The 23,194-nt window shown below is 45.6% G+C and overlaps 2 protein-coding genes across 6 annotated transcripts in view; both read right to left on the minus strand.

The window, feature by feature from the left end:
- The window catches only part of Agbl4 (AGBL carboxypeptidase 4), a 1,244,450-nt gene that overhangs the window by 175,388 nt on the left and 1,045,868 nt on the right, over positions 1 to 23,194 (minus strand). The gene's annotated exons all lie outside the window — the stretch shown is intronic.
- Positions 21,229 to 23,194, minus strand: part of Bend5 (BEN domain containing 5) — a 47,216-nt gene continuing 45,250 nt past the window's right edge. For all 5 annotated transcript variants that reach the window (XM_027944936.2, XM_027944940.2, XM_027944939.2 and 2 more), the window contains one exon: positions 21,229 to 21,760. In XM_027944936.2, coding sequence (XP_027800737.1) covers positions 21,603 to 21,760 — 158 coding nt within the window. In that variant the 3' untranslated portion in view covers positions 21,229 to 21,602. The remainder of the gene's footprint in view (positions 21,761 to 23,194) is intronic.

Here is a 23,194-nt window from a genome sequence, read left to right on the forward strand (position 1 = left end):
GCTCCTCTGATGCTGCCACAAAGCCCGCTCTAGCAGCTGAGTCTAGCTGATCCTCACTGCGCATGCTCTCAGTTCAGCTCTGGCCTTTCCGCTGCAGGTGTCTAACTACAGAGGCTTTCTGCCAAGTGGACAGTTCTGCCAGGAGAATCCTGGTGCCCTGTCCGTGAGTCAGATGTTGTGTCTGGAAGTGACGACTAGCTAAGCCACTCTCTGGTTGTATGAACTTTCTAAGCCTCGATTTCCTTGTCTGGAGGTTGGAGAAAATAACACCCGCCTCACTTCAGTATGATGATTAAATGCGACCAAGATAGTACAGTGGCATTATTAACTGTAACATGCTGTTTATGTCAGATGAGCTATTCCTGTGGGAAGGAGAAAGCAGACTACTGTGGCCTGCTGGATGCCTGAATGTTTTTGTCCCTCAAAATGCATCAATGGAAACCTAATCACCAAGGTGATGGTATTAAATGGAAGGACCTGAGGGAGGTGTTAAGGTCATGAGGAGTCCACCCTCATGATTGGGATTTGTACCCCTATGAAAGACACCTGAAGCATCTTGTCCACCCCCTCTGCCATCTGAGGACATACAAGGCGCCAGCTGTGAGGAACAGGCCTTCCCCAGACACTGAATGGCTGGCACCTTGCTCTTGGATGCCCAGCCTCCAGAACTGGGAGCAACAAATTTCTGTTGTTTGTAAATCACCCAGTCTAAGGTATTTTGTTACAGCATCCTGAACAGACTGGCACAGACTCAAATGAACCAGAACACGAGGCCTGGAGCCTTTGTTGCTATTTGGAGTTGGGGTGGGAAAGAGGGGGAAACAGAGAAAAAAGTACCATTGCTAGGGCGTGGCTAGGCACAGGCAGTCCAGTAAGAACAGAGAGACACCATGAATGGCTCACGAGGGCTTTGGTCTTGCTTTCATGTCTCTCAGCAGCTCCCTGAGGTATTGCCACTTTCACTAAAGATGAGGTTGGAGGGGCAGAGGGACTTGTGTGAGGCCACACAGGCAAATGGGAGTTGTTCTAGCTACACTTGCTGCTCTGGAGATTCTCTTTCTCCTCATGGCTAGAGATATCACCTATATATCAATGACTCTGGAGTACACAGCACCAGTCCCAGTCTATGCAACTGTGTGCTCAATGTCCCTCCAGATGTCTAACAAGTCCTGTCTGAGAAAGTCCCTAGTCTCCTCCTGATCCTGATCCCCATCACAATCAATGGCAATTCCTATTTTCCAGTTGCTCAGACTAAAACCCTGAGTGACCCTTGACACCTGCTGCTCTCATACCTTCTCCTCTAACCCAGTGGCAGATCCCTGTTTCTTCCAAGTGCCCTCCAGGTCAGCTCCTTGTCACTGTTACTTCAACACTTTAGTGCAAGCCCCTTACCCTCTCCTGTGTTTTTTCAGGAGCCTTTTAGCAGGAGGACTTCCTGCTTCTACACTTGTGCCCCTATTGTCCTGTCCACGAAGGAACTAGAGTGACTTCCACAAGACATACATTCCATCATGTCATTTTCCTGCTCAAAATCCTTCAGAGGTTTCCCTTGGTACCTGAATGTGTTTTGGGCCTTGCTCATGGGCTCAGCTCTGGTCCCGACTGCATGGCCTATTTCATCTCTTCCTACTCTCCCCATCATTGCTTCTCCTCTGCACCCCTTTAGGCACCCTTCTCCTGGGACACCTAAGTACCACCTGCACTAGAGCCTCTTCATTTGCTGACCATATGTCCAGAATGCAGTATTGATTTCCCAGGCGCCCACATGGATGACTTTCTCATTCCATACAGGTCTTTGCTCAAATGCCACCTTCTCAGAGAGGGGTTCCCTGATCACCTTCCTGAAATGGCATCCTTTGCCCTCTATCCTTTCTTCCCCCAAAAGAACAATCATTACCCATCATATACAAATTCTTCTCAGCTTACATTGGGGTTACAATGATAAACCCATTATAAGTTGAAAAATGTCCTAAGTCAAAAATGAATAGCCTATACCTAACCTTCTGAACATTATAACTTAGCCTAGCCTAGCTCAGACAAGCTCAGAATACTTGCATTGACCCAAAATTGAACAAAACCACTTAAGACAAACCCTATACTATTAAAAAAGTATTGAATAACTCACATAATTCACTGAATACAAGTATCCAAATTATGTTAGGAACACAGTACACTATGGAGCATTGGTGGTTTATCCTCATGATCTGGAGACTGACTAGGAGCTATGTATGGCTCACTGTTGTTGCCCAGTGTGCATGTCACCAGCCTAGGGGAAATAATCAAAACTCAAAATTTTAAGTGCAAATTCCTTTTGAATTTGTATTTATTTCACAAATTATAGAGTCAAAAAAATCAAAAGCTGAACCACTGTAAGCCAGTGACCGTCCGAGTATCTCTTGGTCCATTTGGCTTGTTTGGTGTTTCCCTCTGCTGGAGGACAAGCTCGGTGAGGACAGGGACTTTGACCCTTCTACTTTCTTGTAAATATCCAGCACTCAGAACAGGACAAGGACACTGTAAAACTCCACACATCTGTGTGAAGTAAATGAATGCATCCACAAATAAATGAATGAGTGAGTTAATAAATGAAGTAACTGTGTCCATGTTTCCTCACCTCGGAGTCCAGGGTTGTTATTTGGATGCAGTTTCTCTTGGTAGCCATAAGGAAAACAGCAGGGGAACTGGGAGCAAGGCAGCCACACTCCAGAGGGCCAGCCTTGGCCACTTGGAACAAGCCCTGAAACTGTAAGCCATCCGGTGCTGTTCTAAGATAGCTCTTGAGTGAAGTGCCCCAGCTAGAGGAGCAGCCGTCTTCTCCCAGCTTTCTTTCCTTCCCTGAACTTAGCACCTGGCCTGGCAAGAAGACCTAAGCAGCACTGGGCAGATGTGGGAAACCCCTGTGGAAAGCCCGACAGAGCTGGGCCACCTTGCCCAAAGATGAAGAGACAGAGTTGCCTCTAAGACTGTACCATGTGCTTGGGTCAACCCAGTGGGCATCATCGTCCAGAAAGCATTCCAATGGCTGCTGGTGGCCATTCCAGTGCTCTGGTGAAATATCCTCTTTAATTCCAAAACCACAGTTGACAAAGATTCATCTTTGAGAGACTTCTGGCATTCGGTGTGCTTGCCACAGTTAAGCCCATCATTGCAAAGACCCAAGCTCCATGGATGGGAAATGGGTGTTTCCCTGCAGCTGCCCACAGGAACTGCCAGTCTGGGGGCTGGGAGGCAGGGTCTGCAATGGAGCCCAACAGGGTGATACCCAGCTGGTGTACCAGGCTGCCCACTGGGCCCTTACATGCCTGCCAGAGTGATTTCTGTTGTTCCGCTTTGAGTTTCTTGAGGCCACTTTCTTGGTCCCTGTAAATTTTGTACTCTGTGACTCAGAGAGGGATCTCTGAAAGGAGAAAGTGGGGCAGGAGAGCAGTGGGGGCAGTTTCTAATTCGCTCATTTAACCCTTTTTCAAGGGCTGCAGAATTGCCTTTTTTCTGATGTAGAATCTGAAGCTCAGAATGAAGTGGAGGGACTTTCCAAGGACATAATCTGTGTCCTTCCACAGCTGAAGGCAGAGTAAAGGTTGCCTTTCATGGGAAACTGCCTGGATGCCCCGACCACACCTGGCTACCATAGCTGTCCTCAGTCACCCTCTCGTCCCAGGCTGCTCTCTGTGAGTGGGTAGATCACACCCATAGGCAGGGCCAACTGAGTGTTGAGGAGGGCTAGGGAGAAAGGTTGCACGAGGTGTTGCAAGGACCCTTCAGAGGGACAGATCATAGGGGATGAGAGAAGCAGACGGGCCGTGAGAAACCACATGATTCTGAGCCAAGGCAACAACAGGGGATGACATCTCAGGCAGAAGACATAGTTGTGCAAAGGCCCGTTGATGGAGAGAGCAGTGGCAGGGATCCCCAGAAGAGGGTGGCCTGCCCTACAAAGGGCATGCTTCATCCTACTGCAGCGGACCCTCTGAAATTGTGCATGGGACAGATTGGAAGGATGGAGCCAGAAGCCTCCAAGACTCCAAAATACTCTGTTGTCTGAGAGGTAACCTGACACTGCCTGGGACACAGAAAATAAGAATCCCTTGTGTTGGTGACATTTTCCCACTGGCCACCTCCCTCTGCCTCCTTGTCTGGGGAACAATCTGGGGATGGCTGCTCCAGGCTTTCTAGCAAACTCAGGCCTGGGGGAGGCCACAAAGCCAGGCAGAACCAGAGCAAGAAGGCTGTCTCTCAGGCTGTGTATCAGCTTTGAGGTGAGGAGAACTCTGGGAAACAGGTAGGAAGGGTGGCCACATATAGCCTGAGGATACAGGCACAGGCATGCCCAGGCTCCAGTCTCATTAACTTGCTGAGCTACCCCAGGGAAGCCCCTTCCCCTCTCTGCCCTTGAGGTCTCTATCACTAAAATGAGGGGTGTATTGTCTGTTTTCTATTGCTATAATCATATACCTGAGACTGGGTAACTTAATAGAGAGAAGAAATTTACTCCTCACAGTTCTGGAGGTTGGTAAGTCCAAGAGCATGGCACCAGCATCTGCTAGGCATTTGGTGAGGGCTGCCTGCCGTGGAGTGACACAGCAAGACAGAGCACATGTGCTGGCTCAGGGCTGTCTTCCCTTCTTTCAGAGCCACTTAAGCCATCATGGGGGCTCAACCTTATGACACCATTGGATCCCCAACACTTTCCAAACCCATCACCAACATATGAATTTGGAAATTAAGTTTTGAATACAGGAACTTTAGAGGGACACATTCAAACCATAGTAAGGAGATCTTACTTGGATACTGACTCCTCAGCAGTGACAAGTGCTATGCTATTAATGACTCTTTGGACCTCAGTCACATGCTGAAGCCTTACGCCATTCAGACTGCCCAATTTCCCTACCACTTTACTTCCTCAGAGTTCCCTGAAATGCCTATTCTATGCTAGCTTTTGTGGCTACAAAGACAGATAAAAATAATACCTATTTTTGAGAGCATTAGTATATGCTGCTAAATGGGAAAAGCAAGCTATAGAAGAGGATGTCATGTTTGTGTGTACAGATTTTGTGGATGTATGTATACAATAGGTATGCTACCACCTACATGCTGAATAGAAAACCAGAAAGACACACATGAATCTAACAGTTATTTGAGAGGAGGGCACTTTTTTTTTTAACTTTGAACTTTTTCCCTCCAAATATTTCTGCACTGCACCTTACTATTTTCTAATTGAAAAGCAATCACAAGAGCTCACCATTAGTGAGTTCTTACTATCTGCCAGGCATTCTTCGAAGACCTTGACACAATTAACAGAGTTAATCCTTGCATCAACCCTTATTATAAACCCATTTTGCAGGTGAAGAACCAGAGGCATTGAGAGTAAATAGCTCTCATAGGATTGCACGAATTCCAGGACAGTAGCTGGGATTCAAGTCTCTGACAATGGCAATCTGACAGAAGAACCCAGACCTTCCCCACCCGACCATACCGCCTCTGGTCAGTAAAGATGGACAATAAAGAAAAATGTCAAGCCTGCCTTGGAGGCAGGACAAACAGAGACTCCTTCATGAACATGGGGTGTGCACTTTGGTGCTATATTGGAGGGCTAAGAGGTCTGTACAGGGCTCCGAGCCGCAGAGATCTCCTGGGGAAGATTTCTTGCTGTAGTTGACAAAGCCACTGAGGATGTGCTCCCTGGGTGAAGGGGTTTCTCTGAAGGCGGAGAACATAGCATTGACAAAGGCCTGAAGACGGCAACTGTCTAGGTCTGTTCTGGAAATGCAAGAGCTGACAATAAAGATGTGGGCTGATGTGTTTGTGGGCATGAGTGGAAGGTGGGCATGAGTGACTCGCTGATGGGTGAATACATGCCGGATACAAAGGCCAGATAGACACCAGCTAAGGAAAGAGGTGGGAGTTTGTCCTGAGGCTCAGGGAGCCGTGGGCTTCTACAGGGAAGAAACTGGTCAGGTTGGATTTAAGGGTCCCTCCTGGGGACTCCACTAATTTCCCCTCCATCCCTGGCTCCCCTCTTCTCCTTCCCTCTTTCATTGTGGGAAGGGGAGCTCAGGAGCCCTTCCATTCAACACTCTCATACCTTCTGTGGGGTGCTCCCTGGAGGCCCAGCACTAGTAAATCCCAGAGTGAGTGATCTGGGTTCTTCCTGTTCTCTTACAATAGATTTTACAACAAGATTAAACAACAACAACAACAACACATTAGGATGCAGGCAGCTCTTAAAGAGATGTCCAAAGTTGAGTACCCCGCTGGCCTATGAAATCCCCACATGTCTTTTAAGATCCAGCACAATCCGGGTGTGGTAGCACACACCTGTAATCCCAGTGGCTCCAAAGGCTGAGACAGAAGGATCATGAGTTCAAAGCCAGCTGCAGCAAAAGTCAGGCACTCAGCAACTTAGTAAGACCCTGTCTCTAAATAAAACACAAAATAGGGTTGGGGGTGTGACTCAGTGATTGAGTGCCCTGAGTTCAATCCCTGGTAACCCACACCCCCCCCAAAAAAAAAAATCAGCTTCTCTGGGAAACCCTTCCCTAACAACACCCTCTCACATGATCCTCCATGTCTCCACTCCTGGCACTGAACTCCGGTTTCTGTCTGTCTGACCCCCGTGCTCAACAGCGCCTGGAGCTCCTCCAGGCTCTGACAGCAGTTGCTCCCCCTCCAGGTGCCAGGACCCATGGCTGGCCTCCAGAGTCTGTTGACCGGAGGTTGACAAGCTGAGTGGGGAGAGGGCCTCAGCAACGAGGAGAGCCCCGAAGCTCTGAGACATCGGACAGAGCTGCATGCTGGAGGTGAGACTGGCTCAGGCCCTGAGCCATGTCACAGCAACTGGCCAAGTGCTTCAAGGGCCTCTTGGGGAGAGTCTGTCCATTTCCTTGTGTGTGAGTTTGAGAGTCCCAATGTCCTTTGCTTTACCAGGGAAGCCATGAACCTTTGGCAATAAAGGCAACTCGTCTACTCACAATCACGAAGAAAAGCACCAGGAGGACTGCACCAGGAAGGGTCTCATTTGACACCCCTCCCCAACAATTAAGAGGCCAGGCAGCACAGGGGTGGCTTATCCCAGTAGACGCTGCCCACCTCACAGCCACTTACGACCTTCCCACTTCCAGCCTGCCTGGCTCAGTCTTCTGTAGTGAAGCCAGGAGGAACTTTCTAAAACCCCAGATGGGCTGCGTGTTCCTTGCTGGATGTCTTTCCATACTCCCCAGGCACTGAGCGGTGGCCCCGACCTCATCTCCAGCCTCACTTTCCTCCTTCTCTCCCGGTTACCTCACTTCAGCTGCCCTCTATGCTACTTCTCCTCTTGCACGCTCTCCTGGCTCCTTGCTTTGCTCTGAGTCCTAAAAGCCCCCACCGAACTTAAGGCTCCACTTGTCACCCAGCAAGGTGTCCCTTCCTTTCCCTGAGATTCTTATGGAAGCTCCAGCTTGCATGACTGGACTCCTTCCCTCCCTAACAAACCTGTGCTCTGTATGTACCGAGGGCCAGGCACTGTGCTGGTCACACACACATCTACCGTTCCCTCCAATCTCAAAACTGCCCTTCAGGATCTGGCCATTCTAACCTGCTAGTGCCACTGATGGCTGCAGTTTGTCTCCCTGGAAAGGACCTTGAGTTTGTCACTTTCCCTCTCTCGAACTCAATCTCCTCCTTAGCAAAACGAAGTCTTCAAAGATGGTTGTGAATTAATGATGCGGAGCACTAAAGTAGGCCAAGACTGTCCCCAGTGTTCTATGTACATCGACTCCTCCATCTCTGCAGCACGGCCAGAGAGGCTGAGGGACTTTGCTGAACATCAAGCCCTGTATACGCAAAGCTGTGGGACAGTCACGTCTGGCCTGGCGGAGGCGTTCAAGACAGGAATATGCCAGGCACGTTCTAGGGACAGCGCGCAGACGAGCCTGGCTGGAGCTCAGGGCTGGTGTTTAATAAAAGATTAATGAAATTGTCAAATTGACCTTGTCAGTGTCTGCTCAATCCAATTACGTGGCTGTGGCCCCCATGAATGGGGTTAAACAGGAGTGCACAGGAGACACCAAGCCTGCGGCCCGAGGAGGAAGGCGGCCGCCCACCCAGGAAGCCCTCGAGGGAAGTCAGTCCTGCCCCGTGCCCTAGGCCCCATCCCAGATCTGCTTGCAGCTCTCAGGGTGCAGTGTACCATGACTCTGGGGAAACTGCCCCTGAGCATCCTCCCTCTGCCACAGAGGGGCACTGGGTACCCCTCCCCTGGTGCCTATGTGCCAGGGCTTTGTGCTGAGTCCAGGACTCAGGATGAGCCAGGCACAGTCCCTGTCCTTGAGGAGTCTTTCATCTGGTGGGAGAGACAGACTTAGAAACAGACAGAACTCATGGATGTGAGCAGTGCCCTGCTGATGGCAACCCAGAAAAGGTGCATCTGGACCAGCCTGGGGCTCAGCCTTCCCTGGAAAGGATGGTTCCTGCAGTGAGAAGCGAGCCAGGATCTAGCCCAGAATAGAGAGGTGGGGAGAGTAGGAGGGGGAGAGTCCTCCCCAGAGACATCCACATTCCAGCAGGAGGACTGTGGAGGAATGATCTGGACGGCAGCAGGCCTGCGGGGAGTGTGTTCATGGTGGGGAAGGTTGGAGGCAGTGGGGGGGGCATCCATACCCTCATTCATTCACTCCTTCACTAGACCTGGGCTGCATTGTGGGATGCCTCTGTCACCTGTGCTTGTCCCGTGCTCCTGAGCTCCTGGGAGGCAGGGGGGCTCCATCTGCTCTACCCCAGTGCTAGCTCTGACCCAGAGTAGCTCTGGGTGAATATTTGCTGAGTGAATAAACATTTGAGATCATTTTATTGAAATACTTCAGAGTAAATTTGGAGACAGGCATTCCTCTACTCAAGAGTAATTTAATAACCACAAATGCCTTTAACACAGTGGGGCGAAGGAAAAAAAAAGGCGTGTGTTTCCTTTATTGCTGCTGTTAAAATAAATGGCATTTTTAATAAAGTGTCCCCATACAGCATGTAGAATGTGGCCACATGATGAAATAAATAAATATCTGGTGAAATTATGCATTGCAAAGCAGACTTTTTCTGGTCTTTTGGTTATTAAATTTAATCACTTTTGAGCCGTGCCTCTACTCTTTTTCCTAGAGGCAGGTACGCTTTTGATTAAAATGTGGGCCCCAGAGCGCTTTCACAGGGGAAGGCTGAGCTTCGTCCCCAGAGGAACCGCAGTGGAGCCACAGGATGATGGGGCCAAGACAACAGCCACAATTTGCTTCTCACTTGATGGACGTGTTTATCCCCAGACAGAGCGCACAGCAGTCATGGGGCGTATGGAAATCTTGCAATTAAGGCAAAGTCTAATTAGAGATTACATATTCAAAATACAAAGGAAGCTCCGAGTGGCAGCCTCTCTGGTCGGCTCTGAAACGTGATTATCCCTCTCCAGGCCCTGCCTTGGCTGCTGGACGACTGGATTGCAGGGAGGGAAATGCACCCCATTGCTACTCGTGGTTTCTTGGGGGCAGTTTTGCTTTCTCAGTCCGTGGAGATACCTCAGCCCTCAGGTCTTGATCTGACTTTGACTCCCAAGTCTGCTCATTATTACCACACCAGCCTTGGTGCCCTCATCATCATCATAGGAGGGGTGGCAACTGTGTACAGGGCCATAGAAGGATCAAGTAGGGATTTATGGTGACTCAGTTCAAGGATCGCCTTGAACAAATTAGGTCAGTTACGTTCCATTCGCCCCTAGCCCCAGGCAGCCAGGTGAGAACATCCAGCTCAGGAGTGAGGCTCACCTGGGAACCAGAGGTGAGAGCTAGGAGGGAAGGGCTCTGATCACTGCATCATTCAGGATTGGCTGCCCTTCTCACTAAAAAGGAACAAAAGAGAAAGGGAAAAAACAAACAAACAAAAAAACAAGCTACCTTGTAAACATAACTTAAAACCCAAGGAGCCCCCACCACTGGAAATCTAGTAGAGGCTCTGTGCTGTTCACACTCTGACTGGCCAATGCTGGAAATCTCAGTGGGATCTACCTGTCCTGGTAGATCAGGCTCTCCGAAGGGTGGCCGCACTCTGCAAAGCCCACACCTGCCCTGCTAGGCCCTGAGAAGGCATCCACAGGCTGGGCTACACAGTGTTAAATCTTTTCCTCTCTAAGAGATTGGAGCCAATGAGGCTTTCTGCTTAAATGGCCTAGAACCATCTCCCGAAGCTCCTTAACTCAGAAAAGCATGCGAGTCAGCAAAATGAAAATAATTTAAAGATCCATTGGAAAAAAAAAGAACCCCAGCCTCCCTCCTTCCACCAGCTATGATGGCCTCTCAGTAGTGGCTCTCATTTTTCATATCCTGGCCAGGGACTTCCCACCAGTTTCGAGAAGGAATGTATTAGAAGCTGGAATCTTCTCCCTGTGGGAGGGAGCAGGAGGGGGCCAGGGGAGCTGAAGGACTGTTAAGAATCCACTTGAGTGAACCCTGCTCCCTTGAAAACAAAGCTGCCAGAGCCATGTCTCCTTTCAGAGGTCAGGGGAGCAGGGACAGTGGCATGTGTGTCGTAACGGAGGAAACTGAGGTTCACAGAAAAGAAATGACTATCCCAAAGTCCTGCACAGGTGGCATGCACCCTGCTGCCCAAGTGCTTGGTGCTCCCTGCCAGCAAGGGCAGCACCTGTCAGCGAGTGCCTACTACATGCTTGCCATGTGCTTAGCAACCCCAAACAGTGACACTTCCTTGCTCCTGAAGCTGAGAAATCAGTTTCCTGTAGGGGATAAATCTCAGGACCTGGAATGTTGACTTAGTCAAGGTTGTGCAACTGAAAAGCAGAGAGGAAAGGGTCAAACCCATTGTCCCTCACTGCACAGCCCACGCAGTGACGTCAAGGAAGTGGCTCAGAAAACACCTTTTATGGAAGAGAAAACTGGGTCCCAAACCAAATCAGTTATTTGCCCAAGGTCACAGAGCTGGTAAGTGGTGGAGCCCAGTCACCCCCAGGCAAGAGAGGTCAGAGTCCTGCCAGGGAACCAGTGCCACTCCTTCCTTTCTCTCTTGACCTGGTGGTGAAATTTCAAGCTTCAACCTGGGGGGACAAGACCAGGAAGGTCTCACGGGCCTTCATGCAGGGCTTTCTTGATCCCTCAAGGTCTGATACCTTAGGCAGAAAGGACTGCTGTGGTCTCTGGTTTCCCTCAGTCACCGTTCATCAGGGTCAGGCTTCTAGGGAGAGCTCCACTTAATCCAGGCGACTGGGACTCAAAGCTGAACACCGTGTCCCCACCTTATAGGGCTTACAGTCCAGTAAGAATCATGCACAGATAATGAAAATACTACTTGATGGGAGTCTAACCGAGGTCATAAGAGGAGGGTAGAAAGCATGGGGAGGGTTTCTCAGCCCAGGCTGGGAGAGAGCACTGAAGAGCTCATGGAGGAAGAAGGAGTCAGAGCAGAGGGTGTATATACAAAATCAGAGCAGTACATACAATATTCAAGCTTCTCCTGAAGCTTCAGATGAAAGAAATAGCTTATGTCAATGTCCAGGTTTGAGACAGCATTAAACATGATTGTTAGGCTTGGATTCTAGTCCTGGCTCCTCCGGGTCATGACTGTGTCATCTTGGGCAAGCTACTTAAAATGGTTTCCTCATCTATGAAATGTATCTGGTTCAAAGGGTTGTATGAGAATTAAGTGACAGAGTAAAGAGTGCCTAGCACATAGTAAGTGCTCAACAAATTTTAGGAATTAAAACTATTATCCACATCTGTATCTCCTGCATATGGAACATAGCAGGGGCTCAGCAAACATGGACAGAGATGAATTAACATAGTCCTTCCCCTCAGTTTGCTGATGGCTTGGGTGGAGAGAAAACTAAATAGACATTTCAGAGAAAGGCTTCAGTGTTAACAGTCAGGGAAGGCTGGGGTTGGGAGAGAGGGATGGGGGAGATCTGGAAAGCTATGGAAGAGGGAGTTCATTTTAGGAAGAGGTAGACATTGGCTTTTAGGGAAATATTTGAGCTGAGTCTTCACATCTAGTGAGGATAGGATTTTCCCACAGCTTCTGACCCAGAAGAGGGACAAGAAAGAGGTGAGGACCTAGACTGGGCAGGCCCAAACCATTTCAACTGAGTTTTCCTGGAGGGAGTGGGTGTCTGTGATGGTGGGCTGAGGGTGTGAATAGACCCCTACAGCCTCTGTGCTCATAGCTCTTCAGACCAGAAAGGCTCCAGAAAGGCTCCAACATGGGAGTCATAGTGCTCTCTTTTATTATTTATTTATTCAGTAATTTTTTAGTGAGTATATACAATATCCACGGGCTGGGAATACAGCAGGGAACGAGACAGAAATCAAGAGGCTAAAGTGGGTGGTGAATGTAATTATGATACAATTTGTGAATTATTTAGATAATTCAGATAGGAAGAGCACACAGAGAAAACCAACAACTAAATATAGGTCCTAAAAATTCTGGTACTTTTTGTTTGAGAGGGTGGAGGGGTTGATACAGAGGGAGAAGGTAGAGAGGTCTGGAACCCTCCTTCTTCTCTGTCATATGCTGTACACCTGAAAGTGGAACAGGAAGTGGCTGAAATAGGGTCACTTTACCCTATTGATTCCAGGGATTTTTAATTTACTTGAAACTGTCTCTCTTCCATGATTGCATCTAATCTATTGCCATTCCTGGAAGACAGGCAGAGCCAGGATAGTCAAATCATTTTACCCATAGGAAAGTGCGTCTCCAAGTGGTGGTCACATAGCATTTAGTGGCAGAGCAGGCTTTGAGGCTCAAGCATCCTGGCCTACTTTCTGCCCTTCTACCCACAGCTGCTTCTGGTCATGGTCCATAAATTTGAAATCACCGAGATGTAATTATGTGGCATTCGTCATGATTACAAAATGGAGAAATACCACTCTTCAAAACAGTGATTTCCAAAGTGTGGTCCCTGGACCAGCAGCAGCAGTATTACCTGGAAACTTGTCAGAAATGTAAACTTAAGGAACTTTACACTAGACCTACTGACATGGAGATTCTGGGATTGGACTTGCAATTCGTGTTTTGATAAACCCTATAGATGATTCTGATGCAGAACCACTGGCATCAAGAAGAGAGCTCTGGATTTTGCCTCAGGGGACTTGAATCTAAGCTTCACCTGATTACTCTGTGACACAGGAATCTCACATTACCCCTTCTTTTGCCTCAGCCTTCTTGTTTCCAAAATAAAGACACATAATAATATTTCTATAAGGAATCCCATCAGATAATCTATGTGAAAGTCTTTTTGTATTTTTAGCCAGCATGATAATAATAAAGCCACTCATTCATTCATTCATTCATTCATTCATTCAACATGCATCTACTGGGCAACTGGTCCGTAGACCCAGGCAGCCCATGCAGGGAGCATCTCTTTTGCTGTCTTGTCAGAAGCCTCTGGGTTAAGATACAGGTCAGCAGTTAGTTCAGTTGGAAGAGACAGAGTGAGCACCAACACTCTACAGTGTAATGAGCCTTTATTAGGTAAGACTGGTTCTTTAAAATTGTACATGAAAAATGTTGGGGTTGCACCTATAGGGATGAGGCCAGGCACATCCTGCTTGGTACCTGAGCTACTTCACCCCTATAGGACCTGGCCAGATGCCTGCCTGATCACACACACTTTTTGCAAGTGTGAAAATTTCACTGAATCCTCAAAGTCTCAGATAAGCTATTATTGGCATCATAGACAGAGGAAGAAACTCAGGAAGAGAGAGCAAGGTCACTTGCCCAAGACCACAGAGCGAGGGTTTACTCCCCAGAGAGCATCGTGTCTGATGAGAGGAGGGGCCCAAGAAAGGAAGGAAGTCTAGCATGGAGTTGGAATGGGGCATGCATAGCTGAGCACCTCCGCAGAGTTGGTCTTGTGCCAGGAGCTTTTGACTTTGCCTCTTTATTTTGTCCTCCATACAATACTGCAGGGTGAGAATTATGTACTATACTTTTTTGATCAGGAAATGGCTCAGGGAAAAAGTCCTAAATAGAGATGTAGCCATAATTCAAATCTAGGACGGCCTGACTCAGCCCCCAGTCTATCCATAGCCATGACTCAGTAGACTTTTCCCCAAAGGACCCCTAGAGGCCTCCGCAGGGACTGGGGAAGTAGATTCAGGAGCAGCCACACGCCCCCTTGCAAGTGCTGCATGTTTTTGAAGTCTGCTGTTTCATTTTCTTCGTGAAAATGCTTCTTCTATGCTCTAATCTATGCTTGCTTGTTGTTACATAAAATGTTTTCAAGTATCAGTTAAAATTAGCTCTTCCTTCCTTCTCCCCTTCACTTTCTCCCTTTCCCCCATCTTGGAGTAAACCTAGGTAGACGGAAGGAGTTAATGTCCCACACTTTGTGCATACTGCCAGTTCCTGTGGCAGGATTGGGAGCAAGGGCTCCTGCCCCCTGGTACTCCCTCATCTCCTGGTCTTTATTCACATCTCAGCTTCTCTATGCAACTGGTTCCCCCCCACACACACACACTCCATTTGCCTCACCTTGCTCCACATTTCCCCCCCTTTCATGGCATTTATCACCTCTGAGTTCTTATTTATTATGTTTTAATTATTGTTCTCCCCTCCCCCCGTCCCAACTGGATTTTAAGCTCCATGAGGGAGGATCTTTGTTTTTCTTCAAAATGTCTCATGCATTTAGGCCAGTGACTGACACCTGGTAGACATTCAGTGGCTTGAATGACTGGATGAAGGTTATAATGACTCCTAGGGGAATTCTGGTTGCAGATGGCATGAGGCTGGGACCCTCACTCTCCCCAATCCACTAATCAAACAGAAACCATGAACTTCCTAAATCCTCAGGTACTAGGTCAGATGGGGCCACATGAGTGCATTCTGGTCTGGTGGAAAGAGTTGAGGGTTTGGCACTAGGCTGGAAGTGTGGCATCCTGGTCTGGTGAGACCAGCTATGCCTGGCAGAATGGTGGGCACAGGGTAGACATTCAGCATGTTTAAGATGGATGGATGGAAGATGGGACAGGAAGACAAATGATATCACAGTTATTTGTATCCTTCAGGCATCAACTCAAATGTCACCTCTCAGGCAACTACCTTGACCATGACCAGGTAGAGGTATCCTCTCTAGTAGAAAAATTCAGCGGAAAGAATGCCAATTAGTAAACAGGAGTCTGTAGTGGAGGTCCACATGACTCCTGACCTCACTAAAACCTTATTATGGCTAACTTGGTAAAGATATTATAAACTATAAAACTTGGAGGAGAGTGGTATGATAGAATAAGATTTCAAAATCCTCCCTCTAATTCCCAAATATATGCATAGACAAATCACATAGGAAGAAGTCAGGAAAGTACATCTCATTAGCTCATTAGCCAAAATTTTAAAATTCCAAATATTGGTGAAGAGGTGGGGAAATGGCACATGCCTTGGACAATGCCTGAGACATGGCTTACCTTTTGGAAAGTAATATAACAACACACAGAAAGGACTAGGAAATGTTCTTGCCCTTTAACCCCATTAGCTTGCTCCTTGGGATTTACTCTAAAAAACAATTCAACATAAGTAGAACAGTCATGAACGATCATGCAGGCAGCATTTCTCTAATAGCAAGAACATAGAGACAACAAAGCATAATCCTAATGTTATCTATAATTAAAAAGAAACAATAAAAAAATTAAAAATAAAACAAGAAGTTAATCTTGGCCCAGTTCCAGGAAGGGTATTAAAATGATAGCTGTGCAAATCAGGCAGCAGAGGGGGAAGTGTCTGCTCACCGTGTTGGATGAGCAGGGACACGAGGCTGCGTGGGGGCATGGCTGACACCAGCCACAGTGAACAAAGCCATCACCCTGAACAGATGGGGACTCTTTGGAGTGAATGTGCACTTGGGCCTGGCTCTGGGGATTATGACTGGTTTGCTTTTTAGACTTTGGCGTTACTTAAATATTCTTTTGAAATTTTAGTAAAAATGGAAAAGATCTCAGCCAGCTGGAATGTTGGGCTGCAACCAACGAGATGAAATGTAACAGGGATGAATGCAAGTCCTGTGTTTCATCTAAGAAATGTATTTGAAAAATTCGCGTAATTGGTGGGAGGGGTGGGATTAAAGAACATCAGGATGAAAAGGAGGAAAGAAAAGGGAACAAATAGACCCCCAGACTTACTGAAGGCTGGGGCTGCAGGTCTGGCACAGTGGCTGCCCAGTATGATCACCTTAAAGACTGTATAATGGATAAGGTGACTGATAGGTGACAGGCTGAAGACTTTAAGGGACTTGCCCAATTTCTTGTAAGATAAAGAGTGAAGTCAGGATTTGAATTCAGTGAGTTTTTCTGGCTCCAAAATCCATGTTCTTTCTGTCACAATGCAGTAAACTAAAGGAACAAGTACTGGGTTGGCCAAAAAGAGGCAGGAGGGGAGGGTTGGTTGACATTTCCCCCACCACACATTCTCAACCTTACCTTATTGAACCTTATTGTTTCCATATGAGACATTTCCATTGCTACAGATTCTAAGTCAAAGTCCAAGATTAAGAGGTGAAATCCTGCTGAACAGACTCTCCTTGGAGTCGTGTCCAGTCCTGGGCCACATCTTTGGAGGCTCATCCATAAGAGCAGCCAGATTGTTCAGAGTTCTCATGCATGGGGAGCTAAGATGCGGGTGCCTCGGTGCTTTACACACAGCATCTACACAACCTGACACAATCCTAGGAGGCAGACATTACTATTTATTTGCATTGCCAAAAGGCGAAAATGAAAATTAAGACAAGTAACGAACTTGTTCAAGGTCACAGACTAGTAAGTAGCAAAATCAAAATTTGAACATAGAGTTATCTAATTTCAGGGTCCCACTCTTTGCCATGTAGCCTTCCTCATGTGAGACATGGTAGAATAAAATTGAGCTATTTAGAGAAGAGCGATGATAGCCCCTTCCTCTCCACAAAGGGCCACGAGTAGAAAAAATCTGCCTGATTTTAGAGAGAAAATATGAATTAATTTGGCCATTTTAGGGAAGTAGGCTTTTATGTCAACAGAAGAACACTTTAGTGATAGCAATAACTAGATGAACTCTTGGGTAGAAGGATGATTATCACATCTGGGGGCGGTTTGAGCATGGGCTGGAAGGACAGTGTTACTGTGAGGAAGGTATCTGGGTGGAGACCCTGAGGTTTCATGAGCTTATGGAGCTGCCTGGTCTGTCTCTTCAAAAGAAGTGATGAAAATATCTGTTGCTGTGTCTATTCATAGACATAAAAGCACAAATCTTATGCCTAAGGTAAACAGACTGGTCCATGAGAAAGCTAAACACAGAATGAAATGGATTCTGCTGGAAATGCTTGCTGGTTTTTAATAAGTTTTTTTTTTCTATAAAGAAGGAACCAAACACTGGAGAGATGTGTAGTCTTGATAAAAATCAAAAGAAATATAAGGAGGTACTTTTTTTTATGAATTAAATTGGAAAAATAGTTTAAGAAGTGGTTACACCCATCAAATGTATAAAGAATAAAAAAAAATCATTCCTTTTGATTGAGGCAAAACCACCCTAAGAAAACAGGAAAAATCTGTACAATACAAACATCTCCATCTGAGTTTTAAACAATATAAAAATCCAAGGAGAGGCAAATAGGCCAGTTAGGCAACAGGGGTGGGGACAGAGGTGGTGAGGGGAGCCAGAAGCCCAAGAGAACTTGGTAGACATGCACAGGGAAGCCCCCAGGTCTCAAGAACTGTGGAATAAGCACAAGACCTCTAGAGAGCCAAAGGTGGGTTTGAAAGCCAAGGTCACTGCCAGTAGGTGGGAGACAGGATGGGCGCCCACTCAAGGAAGGAATGAGCAGGTGTAGGGAGAGAAGAAGAATCCTAGCCTTAACACTGATGGCAATGTATTCCTTCTCACTGAGGCACTGTAGTTATAATCTCAGATCTCCTAACAGCCCCTCGGTCAGACATTATTTCTCCACTTTGCAGATAAAGTCCTATGTTAAGAAAGACGAAGTAACTTGCCTCAAGTGAGTAGCAGGGGCTATAGCTGGGAAGGGAACTCAAATGCATTTTTCCCCAGCTCAGCTCACTTGCACTGTGCTTCATGAGTGTGTGGCGGGGCCCTCTGGGGACTGGTAGATCTGTGTATTGGCCCCACTTTAAATGCTTGGGCAGCTGACCAGATGGTTTACTCAGTCGCACGCAGCTTCCTGCCTATCCACTTTGTGGATGTTAGTTAGAATTGACGATGCTTAAGGTCACAGAACAATATGGGGACATGTTAAATGAGCAAGGAAGAGTACAAATCTAATAATATGAAGGATCACGGACATGTAAAACACATATTTATACCCTTGAAAAGAGACTAGAGGAGACAGATACATCACAACACTTTTAGCCGTGCAATTTAGAGGGTTTTTCTTATTTTTCCAAAGATTTCTATAAAGTGGTTCTTATTTATTTACAATTACAAAAAGGTCATCACTTAGAAATGCATACAAAAACCCACCAGGAACATAATGGTCACCAACACACAAAATAAAATCAAGCCTCATCTTTTTGTTCCAACTGGTGACAGAGAACTTGTTGTCAGGGCTTTTGAAGGTGGCACCTGGCCCTTGTCAAATCAGGTTCTGCCAGTTCAGTATCTACCACCCTGTCCTGCACAACTCACTGGCCTGTTGCGGGAACCAAAAGAATCCAAGTGTGAGAGTGAGGGGAAAAAATCAGTGGAGTCTAGGCAGAAAGTCACCATCCCTCCTACTAAAATTTGGTGAGCATGAAGAATGATTCCAAGCAAGATTTTAGGGGAGGTCCACAGTTATTAAAGAAGAAATTTATTTTCAATTCAAATATCCTCAGGTACTTTCAAAGGGCCATAAGAGTTTTTGTTCATTTTGCTTTTTGTTTTTGGTTATTGTTTACTTAGAAAATCCTCTTATTCCTTCACTGATGCAGATCTAATGAGTTCTCAACTAGCATTTTAAAAAAGTGGTGCTTGTGTTAAAATATGTGTTCCCAGTCTTATCCCAGATCTATTGAATCTGGCTCTCCAGGCCCAAGCCCAGTAATTTTAAGCACCTCATCAAATTCTTAAGATTGGGCTGGGCTGGTAAAAACTGCTACACAAAACTGTTTTGAGTTTCATGTGTTTGAAGGTAATAAATGCTATAAATGATACTATTATTGCCAATCCCTCCAAATGGCCTGAATAAATGAGACCTATTATCATTATTGATTACCATTGACTACTTAGGTCACACTAAACACACTCTAAGAGTACATGGCTAGTCTCTCAGCCAGACCCTAACTTTCCCCTCAGTTTTCAGAGATGATGTAAAAGGATAGGTTTTCCACAGACCTGGATTTGGATCCAGCTCAATCACTGAGAGCTCCAGGACCTTAGGTGAGATATCATTTTACTTTTCCTGAGTTCATTTCTTCATCTGCATGAGTTTAAGAATGAAGCTCTTGTCCTCATATCACAATGATAGGCAGCAGGCACAGGACAGGTGTGCAAAACCATCTCAGTCTAGCAAGTGACTGAAATCTCCTGATTCCCATCAGAATTGCCTCATAAGCAGGTTTTCTTGTTGCACCCACTTCTGATTTTATGCTACCTTATATGCTAAGAATAACTGACACCTGTATGTCTTTGTAATTCACAGAGTTCTCTTCCCTGATACTATCTGCACTAGTCTTCACAACCTCAAGTTAAGGATTATGATCAAAGGTCAAGTGAACTGCCTCAAAATGGTCAAGTAAGGGCTTGCACTCAGATCCCACAGTCTTTCACGGGTCTGATCTTTCCTAACAGATGCATTACACAAAACACTTTCACACTCATGGCATTTGTATTGTGGATTTTTCCATGACTTTTTCCCCCAACTAACCTAAACACACTTAGAAAGCAGGTTCTATATCATATTAGTCTTCAAAGAGAAAGCAGAGAGCCTCTGGGTGTTTCTATTTTCATCATGCTTAGGGAGAAAAGGGGCTGAGTTCAACAATGATGCATAGTTTTTTCCAGTTGCTCATGCCTTCTATGCTATTCATGCCCAAGCTGTGCCATGCCATAGATTGAATATATATTCACAAGAATTTACGGAACACCTCCCTACTAAGTGTCAAGACGTTTACTTACCTCATGAAGTGAATTACCCTATGTTATGCACTGGTTCACAACCTATTGTTATTATCCTTCCTGTTATTGATATAGCCCACAGGGTAGGCATTGTTATCCTCATTATACTGATAAAGTTGCTGAGAAATTAATTGGCCCAATCTACATTGATAGTTTGAAGAAAGTTAGGAAAATATCATTAGAGGAAATTCTCTTCTCTACGTCCTAATAGTGAGCATATAGTAGTTCATATTGCAAAGATTTATTTAATTATTGAAATAAAGGGTTTTAAAGTGGCAGCTACTTCCCCTACTTCCCCCAGTGACCTGAGCTTTTGCTTACAGACCACCAATTAAGAGATGAGCCATTAGAAAAATTAGAGGCCAAAGTTTTCCAACCAATGACTAAAAACCAACAATCAGCCATGAGGAAGACAACTGTCAATATTTATTAAGCACTGTATATATGTTATCTCTAATCCTTGCAGTGACTCTGAAAGGTAGGAATGAGCTTCTTTTTATGGAATAGAAAACAGAAACACAAGAGAGGTTCGGTTAAGTCCAAAGCAAGCAGGGTGAGACGAGGTTTGGAAACTAGAAGCGTCTGTCCAAAGCTCTTGCCCTTTCCAAAATACCATGCTTATTTCAGAAGGCATTACAGAAAGGAAAGTGCAAATCAACAGGAAGAACGAGTGTGGTTTGCCAAAAGGTGTGCCAGACACCTTAGAGACTCAGTGACTGAATAAAGAATGAGGTAAAAATTATGTAACTTGAAAGATCATTTGAGATGGAAGATAGGATGAACAAACTGGTATCAGGTGACATTGCCCCTACTTCCTGAAGCAACCCTGCACCACATCTAACACTGTCACCCCTTATACCCCATCTTTGCCAAGATTGGTGTAAATTATCAGGGACGCCCATCAGCTTGAGAGAAGTGATTGGTCCAAGGTCAGGCTTTTGAAATCAGAGAAAGTAATCTGTTTTGGAGACAGCCCTTCAGAGCCACCGACAGTAACCACATCCCTTATGAGTTTTCTCTCCTTCACACTGAAGGTTTCCCCTCTGAAAGAAAGAATATTCCAGGCCATATGACACACAAGTCACCTAACTATACACTCAATATTCTAAAAAAATGAGGATAATGATAGTCTACACCAAGAATTAATGAAGTTTTATTATAAAACAAAATAGAGGAACAGAGACAGAAGTCCTTGGGTGGTAAAAATATCAGTTCAAATCCCAGTCAAGGGATAGGCAGCTCAGAGACGCTCTCCTGCGCTCTGGACACAGTGCTTTCCCATCCCCACGACCACACTGTCGGCGCCCGGGCTGCTGCCCAAGTCTCAGCAAATCCCTCTGCCTTCTTTGGAGTAGGAAGTCCAAGTGAAGAACAAACCGCTGACCCCAGAACCCTATGGGCTCCCTGCCTGCATACCAGCATGCGCTCTGGAGTCTGACTCAGACGGCACCATGTCCGCAAAGCACACGCTGCGCAAGAAAAACGCGAAGGCTTTATGAAAAATCCAAAGTTTATTGCAAATTGTATTTTGCTTCCCTTCGTTCTTCATTTTTACAAGATTTATTGATATCCATGATTTTTTCACAGATGTACTTGTTGACTTTGGAGAGTCTCTGTGCAATTTCAGTTTCATCCACAGTTTCTTGTGCTATTCTGTCATACAAACACTCTAGACAGAGAGAAGAAACAAGAAGGCCAAGGATTAATGGTGAATTCAAGAACAAATCTTTTTTTTTTTTGGGGGGGGTGGGGGGTGCCTCCTGACATACTTCCCAAATACAAACTCTTGCAAATTTGTAGCATAAAATGTACTTAGAAAAGAGGGGAATAGATGGTAAACCTATACTTTTAAAATAATGGTAAAATACCTATGTGCCACCATCTAGCTTAACAGAATATTATTGGTCCTTTTGAAACCTCTGGATGTCCCTCCCAACCCTCTCCTTTCCTTTCCCTCATAGAGGTAAACATACTCCTGAATTTCTGAATTTCTGCTTTTCTTTTCTTTTGGTGTTAACATATTGGTATGTATTCTTAAATAACATATTATTTTTTTAAGTTTTTTTAAATAAATGTGCCCATCTCTATATGCTTTTTTGACATTTTTTTTTTTTTTAGTACATAGTGTTACAGTTGTGAGAGTCACTCATGTTGGAAAATACGTCTGTGGATCATTCATTGCCCGTGATGAATGGTGTTCTATTATATTCTATTATATGACTGTATCACATATTGTTTATCCATTTTATTGACTATGGGTACTTGGCTTCCCAATTACCAATACCCTTGCATATGTCTTAGGGGCATACACGCAAGTATCGGCCAGGGCATGGAATTGCTGAAAGCTGGGGTGTGTGCATACTCATTTTTGCTGGGTGATGCCTGATAAAACTGTTTTCCAAAGCATTTGGGCTGACTAGCATTCCGAATAGTGATATATGCAAGTACTAGTTCCCCCATATCTTTAGCAGCACTTGGCAGTGTCACATTACTAAGGTTTTGAAAACCTGGTAGGTGTGAAGTGGGGTCTCTTTGTGGTGACTATCAGGGAGGCTAAGGATGGCTGTTCTCTTGCTGAGTCTGTCATTTGCTATGATGAAGCAAAGAGTCAGCTCTAGACAAGGCCTGACTCAAGACTGAGTTGCAGCTGGTCCCTAGACTGCTCACCTCATAAACAAGGATGACAAACACAGAACATCTTTCTTAAGAATGCCAAGAGGTATTCAGGGTAAACATTTTATAAGCCTTTTTCAAACTGTAAGAAATTCTACACCTGCATGGGTTGTTCTAATTATTTTATGTATATGTAATTATTAATTCTAAGAGAGCAAAGCAAGATTTAAAAAAAATATGTGTTGAATGAATAAAGAAATGCTTTTTCAGGGAAACCTAAGAGGACATAAAAGGACTGAGGTGTGGGTGGAGTGTGTAATCATGGGCAAAATCCTTAACTTCTCTGAGTTTGAGTTTCCTCACCTATAAAATAGGAATGACATTTCAATCTTAAGGAACTGAAATGGAGAATAAGCAAAATCTTGTCTTTACCAAGCCAGCTCAGAGCAGACAGGACACAAGAGTGTTAACAAGAGGAAGGATCCCAGAT

This window comes from Marmota flaviventris, chromosome 10 (assembly GCF_047511675.1).
Source record: "Marmota flaviventris isolate mMarFla1 chromosome 10, mMarFla1.hap1, whole genome shotgun sequence".
In the NCBI taxonomy this organism is placed as follows: Eukaryota; Metazoa; Chordata; class Mammalia; order Rodentia; family Sciuridae; genus Marmota; species Marmota flaviventris.